Here is a 12,118-nt window from a genome sequence, read left to right as displayed (position 1 = left end):
GTCTCCAGGGCAGAATGCAGGTCCAGTTGTTGTGTCCTCTCATTGGGCTTCACTGTCTCCAGGGCAGAACTCAGGTCCAGTTGCTGTGTCCTCTCGTTGGGCTTCACTGTCTCCAGGGAAGAACTCAGGTCCAGTTGCTGTGTCCTCTCGTTTGGCTTCACTGTCTCCAGGGAAGAACTCAGGTCCAGTTGCTGTGTCCTCTCGTTGGGCTTCACTGTCTCCAGGGAAGAACTCAGGTCCAGTTGCTGTGTCCTCTCGTTGGGCTTCACTGTCTCCAGGGAAGAACTCAGGTCCAGTTGCTGTGTCCTCTCATTGGGCTTCACTGTCTCCAGGGCAGAACTCAGGTCCAGTTGCTGTGTCCTCTCGTTGGGCTTCACTGTCTCCAGGGCAGAACTCAGGTCCAGTTGCTGTGTCCTCTCGTTGGGCTTCACTGTCTCCAGGGCAGAACTCAGGTCCAGTTGCTGTGTCCTCTCGTTGGGCTTCACTGTCTCCAGGGCAGAACTCAGGTCCAGTTGCTGTGTCCTCTCGTTGGGCTTCACTGTCTCCAGGGCAGAACTCAGGTCCAGTTGCTGTGTTCTCTCGTTGGGCTTCACTGTCTCCAGGGCAGAACTCAGGTCCAGTTGCTGTGTCCTCTCGTTGGGCTTCACTGTCTCCAGGGCAGAACTCAGGTCCAGTTGCTGTGTCCTCTCGTTGGGCTTCACTGTCTCCAGGGAAGAACTCAGGTCCAGTTGCTGTGTCCTCTCGTTGGGCTTCACTGTCTCCAGGGCAGAACTCAGGTCCAGTTGCTGTGTCCTCTCATTGGGCTTCACTGTCTCCAGGGCAGAACTCAGGTCCAGTTGCTGTGTCCTCTCATTGGGCTTCACTGTCTCCAGGGCAGAACTCAGGTCCAGTTGCTGTGTCCTCTCATTGGGCTTCACTGTCTCCAGGGCAGAATGCAGGTCCAGTTGTTGTGTCCTCTCATTGGGCTTCACTGTCTCCAGGGAAGAACTCAGGTCCAGTTGCTGTGTCCTCTCGTTGGGCTTCACTGTCTCCAGGGAAGAACTCAGGTCCAGTTGCTGTGTCCTCTCGTTTGGCTTCACTGTCTCCAGGGAAGAACTCAGGTCCAGTTGCTGTGTCCTCTCGTTGGGCTTCACTGTCTCCAGGGAAGAACTCAGGTCCAGTTGCTGTGTCCTCTCGTTGGGCTTCACTGTCTCCAGGGAAGAACTCAGGTCCAGTTGCTGTGTCCTCTCATTGGGCTTCACTGTCTCCAGGGCAGAACTCAGGTCCAGTTGCTGTGTCCTCTCGTTGGGCTTCACTGTCTCCAGGGCAGAACTCAGGTCCAGTTGCTGTGTCCTCTCGTTGGGCTTCACTGTCTCCAGGGCAGAATGCAGGTCCAGTTGTTGTGTCCTCTCGTTGGGCTTCACTGTCTCCAGGGCAGAACTCAGGTCCAGTTGCTGTGTCCTCTCGTTGGGCTTCACTGTCTCCAGTGCAGAACTCAGGTCCAGTTGCTGTGTCCTCTCGTTGGGCTTCACTGTCTCCAGTGCAGAACTCAGGTCCAGTTGCTGTGTCCTCTCGTTGGGCTTCACTGTCTCCAGTGCAGAACTCAGGTCCAGTTGCTGTGTTCTCTCTTTGGGCTTCACTGTCTCCAGGGCAGAACTCAGGTCCAGTTGCTGTGTCCTCTCGTTGGGCTTCACTGTCTCCAGGGCAGAACTTAGGTCCAGTTGCGGTGTCCTCTCGTTTGGCTTCAGGACACGAGGACAGATGGCCATGACGGACAGATCCAGAAGCAGGCGGTGAGCGAGATGGACCGGCTCGCTGCAAACCAGGTCCGTGGCCATCCTCACCCTGCCTCTCAGAAGCCAGCGGTACAGATACAAGATGTCACACTCACACACCCAGAGGTTGTTGGTCAGGTCCACAGATCTGAGGCGCGGCAGCCCGTCGAACGCGCTCTCTGGGACCGAGCGCAGGCAGTTGCTGTTGATCTTCAGGACCTGCAGGTTGACCAGAGCAGACAGAGAGGGCAGGTCCAGGACCGAGATGCAGTTTGCTGAGACGTCCAAATGTGTCAGTGATGGAGGGAGATTTAGAGGGAGGCTTGTAAGCTTGTTCCCCTTCAGAATCAGGACCTGCAGCCTGGGGAGACCCAGAAAGGCCCCCGGTTGGATGGCACTGATGCGGTTGTCCTCCAGATCCAAACGAGTGAGGTTCCCCAGTTGTCGCAGGGCGCCTGAGGTTATAAACGTGATGCGGTTTTCTTGCAGCAGCAGGGACTCCAAGCTGGGGGGGAGGCCGCGGGGGAAGCGGGGCAGCAGGTTGTGACTGAGGCTCAGCTCCTGCAGGCCGGAGAAGGGCCGCAGCAGGTGGTCCACGTTACACAGCTGGTTCCTGGCCACAGAGAGAGCCGCGGTGCTGAGAGGCACAGAGCGAGGCAACGACCTGAGGCCCAGAGACTCGCACAGGACCAGGAACCCTGGGCAGCAGCAGCCGGGGGGACAGGGGGAGGGGAGGAGGCAGGCCAGGGGACCGATGCAGAGAACCAGGAGGACATAAACCTTTCCACCACATCTGAAGCCAAGCATGACTCACTGCCAGGAATAATGAAAACGACTGCATTAAACACATTTCTTACTTGCTACAACTTAAAAACGGGTATTTCAAATTGCTAATAATGGTTTTATTAATGATAATTAGATATGTTAACAATGCTTTAAGCATCAGACATTACTGAAGGCCTCATAAATATCCCAGATATCACTTGTTTTATTTTTTCACCCCTTAAACCTCTTATCCCTGACCTTTGACCCTCTAAACAGGAACTACATGAGATGTGAAACAACATCCATGTATTTATAAACAACTGAAAACCTCTTATAAAGCCATTATTAGCAACATATAATCATTTAAACTCATAAACGATGACTTATAAGACTGAAAATTCCCAACAATTAATTATGAAAGGCCCACACACACTTACCATTTCCTCTTCCTGTTTTATGTGCTCCTCAGCGGAGATGAGCAGGATTGTCCGCACGTGGCCCCCTGTCTCTCTTCAGATCTAACCACCGATGAGAATTCCTGGCAGATGCTCATCAAAGTTTAACGTCAGCCTCAAGGTGCTGTGTTACCTATTCTGGATCCTCTTCACCTCTCAGAGTGATTGACAGGTCTGTGAAAGAGGTCTAACTACACAGAGCAAGAACTTCAGCTAGAGATGTCCTGTTAAAGAGTTCACGGGTATCCCAGATATATCCTGATCTGACGTTACCAAGCTTCCTGTAAACAGTCAATGTAGACCTCGAACAGACAGGGTTGCTGGGTGGCCCTGCAGCTGTGTGTCTTCCCGTCACCAGGTGGGAAGAGTGAAAGTGAAGGGGTTGTACTTTCTCTAATTATTTAGCACCTCGTTGACAAAAGAGCGGGGAATCTGACCCCGGTGCGAGGCTCTGTCAGGGCTCACGTTTCAGCCCACAGAATTACGTTAGCCTTAGAGCTGCTGTCGTCATGTTGGATGTTTGATCTGTGAAGAGAGGACACACTTTTGATCCAGAGCAAACTTTTTTTATTAATGGATTGTGCTTTAGGAATATTAGCAATCACACTTTAATAATGTCGTGATACATTTTAACAATATATTTGCATATGTGTGAACCTGTATCAATGTAAAAGTGGCAGATGGTGTAGAAAGAAGGGCATTCACACACATACCTGATATCAATACTTGTACTCTTCACACAAGGGTACTTTTTCTTTGCCCTTTAAAAGTAAGAAACCCAAAAGTATTGTCTTTGAATACTGAAAGAAATCAGAGTCTTAAGATTCATAGAGACAATACGTGAGGGCTTGTTTAGGATCAAAGGGCTCTGTATGGATCTGGTTCACTGCTGCTGAAATATTTAAACAATCTTGTAGAGTTGCCAGTGAAGGACAACGAGGCCCTCGTCATCTCCAGGCTCCAGACCTTCTGCAGGCCGGGGTCCGGGTGTGATGGTGCCTCGCCACGGCCAACCATAAAAATGTGTGTGAGTGTGAGAGAGAGAGATTGTCTATGTGTGTGCACAGCTTGGCCTTGTTAAATTGGAAGACAGCTCCTCCCACCAGAGAGCACATATACAAATCTGACATTTGGGCAATTACCTTAAAAATAGTTACCCATGATTCTTCAGTGTATGCAGCTCTGAATTACAGTCCCGAGTGGAACATAATGTTCAAGTAGTCATCCCTTTTTTTTTTTTCCCTGCCGCGCCTTTTCTAATCTTAGGTTTCTACGGAGCTGCATGTCTTTCATCCTGAAACCCTTTCCACCATTTTCAATAATGACAGAAACGTTGTTAACGACAATTTTATTCAACACAAGCAAAACAAAACTGTCACTTACAAAGGAAGCATCTGTTTGGAAACATCTGAGGAAAACAATCTGAGGTTAAAAAGTATTTAAAGAGAAAAGTCTGGCCCATAAGGCATAAAAACTCACACATTTAGAGTCGTTGACTTCAGTAAAGGGACAGTAAGATGGAGAGTTTCCAAAAATCTTACATTTTAGTCAAACAAAACCATAGGAATATCAAAACAAATACAGCTAAATATAACAGCAAAACAGGCCAACTATCTATCCCTGTACTCAAGCTTTTGACCCATTACTAATTATTACATTAAAGATAAAACCCATTATTTAAATTAAACATAAGTATTGCTTATTAAAATAAAATAAAAACCTGATTCACAAAGTTTTTGTACCCCCCCAAAAAGCTGCTTCTTTTTTTTAAGGCAGATCAGAATTATCAACCAAAATAAATATGTATACAGATAGATAATATATATATATATGTATGTACTTAATGTAACCAGTAACCAGTGTTGTGCTAGTTACTGAAAACCAGTAACTAGTTACCATTACTAGTTACTTCATTTCAAAAGTAACGTTTTCGTTACTTAGAAAAATGGCTCCCATTAATGCCCTTATAGCCTTCATTTCAGTACTGTTATTGCATTGGAGAATAATACAATCTGTTGATCAACTTGACATGCATTATATGCAATCTGGATTGCATCGATATTAGCTGGCTTTCCATTTTTGTATATTCTTTCTCCAGGTAGTTGGAAAAAGTTTTCCGTCCCATATGCCGTGTGCCGCCCGGACATGGTATCATGCTAACTAGCTCCCTGAAAGCGGGTGACTCCACTGTAGCAATAGCCTGCATGTGTTCTACAACATACCGTGCAATGGCTGTATCGACTTTTCCCTGGCTAGCAGTCCCTTGGTTAAAATCCAGCCGCTGTTGCTTAGGTGGAGGTGGAGTGGCGTCGGCTGAGTCTCTGTGGTCTTAGCTACTAGCTTCGTCCCAGGCCAGCATGTTGTTTTTGCAGATGTTTTTAAGAGATTTGAATGACTGGTTTGGGTAGTAGATAGGATATTTGACCCGCCAAGACACAACTTACATTTAACTAAAACGTTCTTTTCTTTGTGCTCGACAAAAGTGAAATAGTGAGAATATCTCCAGGTGGAGAAACTAGACTTGAGCTCCGCCGCCGCCATGATAGTCTTGTTAGTAAACAACACAAACACGCCCACAGCGAGTCTCCGCATGTGACACAGGAAGTATCTAAGTACATTTACTCAAGTACTTAAGTACAGTTCTCATCTCTGTTCGCCTGGCTGTTGACTATATAAAAAAACTAACGGAGTAACGCACCATGTAGTAACGGTAACAGAGTTACTGAAGTAACAAAGTAATGCGGTAGAGTACTAGTTACTGCTAAAAATAACGGCGGTACAGTAGCGCGTTACTTTGTAACGCGTTAGTCCCAACACTGCCGGTAACACAGTTGAAAATTGTGCTTTTGGTGTAAAGCTTTGTGAATTAGGTTTGTGAAGTAAAAAGCAATAGGATATGACGTAAAAAATGAAATAACAAACGAAGATAAGTAAATATGAAGGTAAATAAAAAGATATTGTTTTGTTAGAACAATCCGGCTTCTGGCTTCTCACTTTGCTTTATTTACAGCAGCAGAGGTGAGCTCTAAAGAGGTCAGAGCTCTGAGCCGCAAGAGAGACGCCGAGGCGAACAGCAGGACGTACGAGGAGATCCCTCGTCAAGGCAGGCATGAGTCACACATCTCTGTGTCAACAACACCCGGATACTGATCTGTCATTGCTTTTAGGGAGCCATGGAAAACCAATGGCTGCCCATTTATCATCATTTTTATTTTTCTCTTTAAAAAACGATTGTATCCATAAAGAAAATGGTATTTCACGGTTTCAAGTGATGCTACCTTAATGGCACAGTAACATTATATTAGTCACTTAAATACAAAAGATAAGACACAAATATGCCTTGTGATGGATAAAAGATCCATGCATTATATCTGTCTCAAAATATTGACTTAGTATTGCAATAATGATAATCTTTCTGAACACAATGACGTACTTATCTTATAATAATTTTTAAAAAACCTACTGGCCAACCACTGCAAGACTAAGGACCACTGAGCCTCTTTAAACTGAAAGGTTGTCAGCAGGTAAAAAGAAAAAGCCATTATCAATTGTTGGCTTTTTAACCCTTTATATAAATCAAAAACTTTGAGATGCAACTTTTGTAGACAGGATGTATGCAGCTAAATTCAATAGTTTAACTTTTAATTTCATTTTTACATCAGATGAATTATATTTTGGGCATGAGCTTTACAAATACATTTCCTGCTGGCTGTTGTTATCCAAAGGTATTTCAGATTTCAATCCCAATGATTTATTTCCAAATGTGTACAGTATAACCTGTCAGATCTTGTTGTTCTGTCATGGTTGCCACCATCAGCCCTGACCCCTAGTGGTGACCCTTCTTCAGGTGGCAGGTGCAGGCGGTGCAGGCGGCGCTGGTGCTGGGGCTCTGCTGCACCTCCTCCCTGGGCCTCGGCTGCTCTTTCTGCTTGGGCTCCTCTTGGCTCTTTTCCACCTCCTCGACCTCCCGGACCTTCCTCACCTCCTGGCGAGGCGACGACCGGACGTCCCGCCCCCTCTCTCCCACCAGAGCCTTGGAGGGCTGGCGCAGGGTCTTGGGGGAGGCCATGCTCTGAGTCTGGACCCTCTTGACGTGGTCCACAGCGTAGGGCCTCTCCACGGGCTCACTGGAGTTCTTGGGTGCGTTTGTTTTGCTTGCCGCAAGCTTCTTGTTTGAGTTAGGGAGGGGTTTGTAGGCTTCCAGCTTACGCTTCTGACTCATGGCAGAGGCACAGCAGATGATGAAGACCATGACGATGAGTAGAGAGGTCACAACGATGATGATGAGCAGATGCTCCTGCAGGAAGTCCACCACTCGGGTGAAGACAAAGTCCTTCAGGCGGATCATGGTGGTGGTGATGGTGTTGGTGATGGTGGCGGTGAGGCTGGGGGGTCCAGTAGCAGCAGAGATGAGAACGGGGGCTCGAGTGGTGAAGGAGATAGGAAGGAGCTCCAGCTCGGCTTCATCCCCACTGCCGTCCATGGAGATGTTGTAGAACAGCGGAGTAGCATGACACAGCGAGAGCAGGGTCACACAGGTGGCAAGGAAAAACGTGTGGGACTTCATCTTCTCCTCAGCGTCCTGCAACAACACCAACATTATGAATTTAGCATAAAATAGATGTATTTGTAATTCTTATCTTGAGGAGATCCACTGACTTAGTGACTTGTGACCCCTTGGAGGTTGGTGAGCTTTGCAAAAGACGGACAAATCTAGCCTGGCTCTGTCTTGAGGTTACAGAAGTCCTCTAGCAGCATTGTACAGCTCAGGGATAAACATTGCATCCACTTTCTTTAATCCAAACACAATGTTATTTTTAAGGGAGTTATAAAAGGTACAATAACTTTTTCTTGGCGAGCAAACGCCTGGTGCAGTGACTTCCTGGAGTCCGCCGGTTGGTGTTTATTTGAACTTTGGTTAACCACGCTCCCTGTGATTTGTCTTTATGCAAAGCTAAGCCTCCTGCCTTAGCTAAATATTTATTGTAAACATGAGAGTGTCAATCATCTTAATCTAACTCTTGGCAATAAACGTGAAACAATTTCTTTAAAGAAACCGACCAAGATAACAGACTAAGAAGACAGAAAATATAATGTAAAATATGAAGTTGTAATCTTGTGATGCCTATGGTTTGTCTTGGGACCCGTTTAGAAACTAAACTCACCAGTGTCAAGCTATCTTTAATGCAAAATATGCTAATGAGAGAATAATAATATTGTTTTAAGAGCTTTTTCCATCTGAAATGTAACTCCAGTAATCTTTGACTTCCCATCTTTCACAAGACCTATTTTAGTAGCCATTACTTATTTGGGGTGGAGACAGTGAGTTTTGGTGCTGAAGGCCTTATAATTTGTAAAGTAGAGGGAGGCCCATCCACCACACCAAAGCCAAGAGGAAGCTATATTCCAGGGGAGCACAGAGGCGTGGGAGACCTGCGGCTGCGGCCTCTATATTTACACCGGGCAGCAGCTGCTGAGCACCAGCCGAGCCGCAGCAGCACAGCACAGGGGAGATTCCTGCTTCCAGGAAAATGTACTGACTGTATACACGTACTACTAACCCAATATTACCTTTCTTCCATTTCCATCTCAATGTCATGTTGAACTCTAACATAAGGTAGCTAGTGTTGCACAGAGACGGCAAAAGTACACACACCCTTAATCAAGTAGAAGTACAGATACTCGTGTTTAAAAATACTCTGGTAAAAGTAGAAGTACTGACTAAACTTCTTTACTCAAATAAAAGTAAAGAAGTATGGGCTTTGAAATGTACTTAAGTAAAAAGTACCCATAACTAGCAGCTGTTTTAAAGAGTACCTGACCTCCCTTTATATTAATAGAACAATAATGTCATTGTTAGCTAATGAATGTTTCCATGCTGAACAACGGCAAAATGACAACGTTTTCATTGGTCCCTCTTCTTTAGAGAAGACCAGGAAATGATGGATACACGGATTGTGTTCAAATCAATAGGCACGCAATGACTCTAAATAATAATGATCATGCCACCAAACGCAGATTCAAACTAAAGTAACAAACCTGTTTTGTAAGAAGTAGAAAGTACAGGTATTTGTGTTCAAAATGTAAGAAGTAAAAGTAAAAAGTCGTTGTGGAGTACAGTAACAAAGTATTTGTACTCCACTACTTCCCACCTCTGGTGTTGCAGGGCTCAGTCTGTCACTATTTACAGTATTTAATTACACGGTGCTAGGATGTAAAGACAAGCTTCTAATCAGCATCATGCTATAGAAACCTGATTTACACCACAGTGAGATCCCCCTCCCTGTGTGGTCGCTCATACAGTCTCCGCTCTGCTGGACCACAGAGGGCTGGGTCTTCATCCTTGGATGTACAGCTATAGTACAGCACTGCCCTCTGAATCTTATAATTACAGACATAATTACATTCCCTGTATTTTTCTGGAGGGGCTATATTACCTTCAACTAAATACCTTCAGACATCACTGTGGCGATTCATCCCTTTCATGACATTTGAGTGCTTAATCTCTCCAACTCTTAATTTTCTTTTAATTTACAGAAAGCATTTCAAACCTTATGTGTCCATATGTGAACGATGACATCTTAAGGGCTACATCTAAAAGGAATGAGCTCTATGTCTTATTTTGGACACATTTACACAAAATACAGTCTGGCATACGTGGACGTTTAGGAAAAATGCAGTTTAGACCAAAATAAAATAAAGTGAAGCGTGCCCAGGAAATACACATTTGCAAAGATAGAGCCTCTGGAATAGTTTTAAATAATCTCAAAGCATTTTCTTACATATTTGTTTATCTCAAGGTGTAAGCATTAAGTGTAAAGAAATACAGATTGCAAATTAGTCCCTCTGTATAAACATTAATTACATTTCTGATAATTTAATATTGTTTTTAGATGTTAGCAGCGTCAGAATAAGTCAATTTTATAAGAGGAAACTGCCAATACAACGAGGAAAACATATTATTACAAGTAAAAGCTCTGCTTTATGAAAATGTAATGAAGGAATACGACAAAAGTATTTTTAGAAATGCATACTTTTTGTGTCAAAAGCACAGTTATGCATGACAAAAGATTGCTGTATAATTGTATTAATATAACAATAGAGTTAAAGATAATTAGACTTCTTTATAGTGTAAGTTAGTTTATTCTGTACAAATGCACAATATTTTATAAACTGAAAATCTGTCTTGTTACCATAGCTAATAAGCAAATGTGCTTCTGTTTAACATAATGAAGTATAAAATAGCATACAAAAGCATACTAACATTGTAATACATTTATCTCCAATACATGTTGTATTAATGAATTTGAAACATAAAATATTACTCATCATATTGATCTCTGATGTAAATGATACTCTTTATAACATCGACTTTAAATTGCAAATATAAACATATACTTACAGAATGTGTAATCCCGAGTTTATCTTGTGTTAGGAATACAGAGAGGAAGAAAAGGGGAGACAAAGTCCGGAGAGGAAAGTAAGAGTGAAGAGTTTCCGAGCATCCGCCCTCCCTGCTCAGTAATACTGACCGTTTTTTTACTCAGCCCTGAAAAGTCTGCTCACTGCGAAATGATGTCCATCCCTCTTTTTCTCCGACCTCCCACAAGCACTCTTCATCATTCTGCACTCATGGGGCGTCCATTTGGGATTCAACCTTTTTACTGTACATTATGAATTATGACATGCCATGCAGAGTGATTCTGTACATACTTTTACACCATTATTCAAAAGAAATGCTGAACTGTTTTAAGAAGGGAATTCATTTTGTATTAAAGTGTATTTTACCTCAATGTGTGCTGACTTAAGTTAATTTAACTTCAGCCTGAGTTTTGTGCTTGACTCTCCCTGCAGAGATGTTGCAGAGAGAACACGAGTCCCATGTTTTAAGGAAATGTGTATTTCTGTCCTTGGCGGGGCGAGTCCCAAAACTCCTCTGCCTCCCACTGAGTCCTCTCTAATTAAGTGCCCGTAGATTACAGCCTGTGTACAAGAGCAGCGCAGAGAGAAAGCAACCCCTTTCATCCCCAAACACATGTACAGGGCGAACATATAAACGGCAGTCTTTTAGCAGCACTTATCTCTGGATACATCCCTAAATATGCAGGTCGACTATTTAAAGCTGCCGATGCGTTCTTTCTTATTTCATTCAGGTTATTTTGACAGATGGTGTGAGATGTTGATGTTATAGCTGGTCAGAGTGGGCTTTCGTTGAGAAGGTAGCAATTGTGCAGGTTCAGAGTGAAATCATCTTTTATACTATTACTGCGTCACACAATGTTGTAGTTTTGAGTTTGTAATGCATGATGTAACAGAGACCGCATTAGTGTGATAAGATATTATTAGTGGCTTAAACACAAGAGCTGTTCCATCACTAACTGTCTTTATTTCAAGCTATACTGCACTTTCAGTTCACTATCCATTTAGGGCCATCTACTTTATAGTTTGTGCCCCAGTCAGTACAAGAGAATACGATTGAAAACAAAGGCATATTAAAACACCTGAACCAAATAATAATTGATCCCATGATACAGCTGATATAACAGTCTAAAAAAACAAATATTAAGATACTAAATGTTGCACTAGCTGACATGTTCCTGTGTTGCAATTAGCACTTTTATTTTATTTCGTCCGTCGCACATACAGTATACTATCCTGCAGTAAACACTCAATGTGTGACACACTCAACAGAGCACTAAATAAATATGTATAAATCTGGAGCAAAAAAAGGTTCCCAATAAATGCAGTATCTTGTCGGTTTGCAAGTTTCTAAAAACGACAGTGCACAGCAGTTTACGAGAACAAAAACGACATTAAACAAGCCATACCATTTTTTTTAAGAATCAGGTATACCTATTGGACAGGCTGAGGAACACACATTGTTGGTCTTTCATTGAAGATTCAACTTATTGTCATTACGTAGTACAGGTACTATGTAACAAAACGGTTTCTCTGCATTTGACCCATCCTAGTGTTAGGAGCAGTGGGCTGCCATTATGGACGGCAGCCAGGGAGCAGTGCAGGGAACAGTGCCTTGCTCAGGGACACCTCGGTAGCACTTGGTCTTTCCGGGACATGAACTGGTGACCTTCCAGTTGCCAAGCCAAGTCCCTATGGACTTCGCCACCACCGCCCTTCATGAGG

General features: G+C 43.9%; 1 protein-coding gene across 2 annotated transcripts; it reads right to left on the bottom strand.

Moving 5' to 3' along the window:
• Positions 1-5,816: 5,816 nt before the first annotated feature.
• tmem119a (transmembrane protein 119a) lies at positions 5,817-10,582 on the bottom strand. Of its 2 annotated transcripts, XM_034238406.1 has the most exons (2): positions 10,377-10,582; positions 5,817-7,556 (listed from the first exon to the last, which is right to left on the bottom strand). In XM_034238406.1, exon 2 carries the CDS (start codon positions 7,539-7,541, stop codon positions 6,801-6,803), a length of 741 nt encoding a protein of 246 aa, XP_034094297.1. In that variant the 5' UTR covers positions 7,542-7,556; positions 10,377-10,582; the 3' UTR covers positions 5,817-6,800. The 2 variants fall into 2 exon arrangements, with proteins under 2 accessions (XP_034094297.1, XP_034094296.1); XM_034238405.1 differs by lacking the exon at positions 10,377-10,582 and having other exon boundaries at positions 5,817-7,575.
• Between the last annotated feature and the right edge of the window lie 1,536 nt (positions 10,583-12,118).

Source organism: Gymnodraco acuticeps, unplaced genomic scaffold, assembly GCF_902827175.1.
Source record: "Gymnodraco acuticeps unplaced genomic scaffold, fGymAcu1.1, whole genome shotgun sequence".
Lineage (NCBI taxonomy): Eukaryota > Metazoa > Chordata > Actinopteri > Perciformes > Bathydraconidae > Gymnodraco > Gymnodraco acuticeps.
Note: the sequence above shows the minus strand (reverse complement) of the source record. Positions and strands in the feature narration are given on the sequence as shown.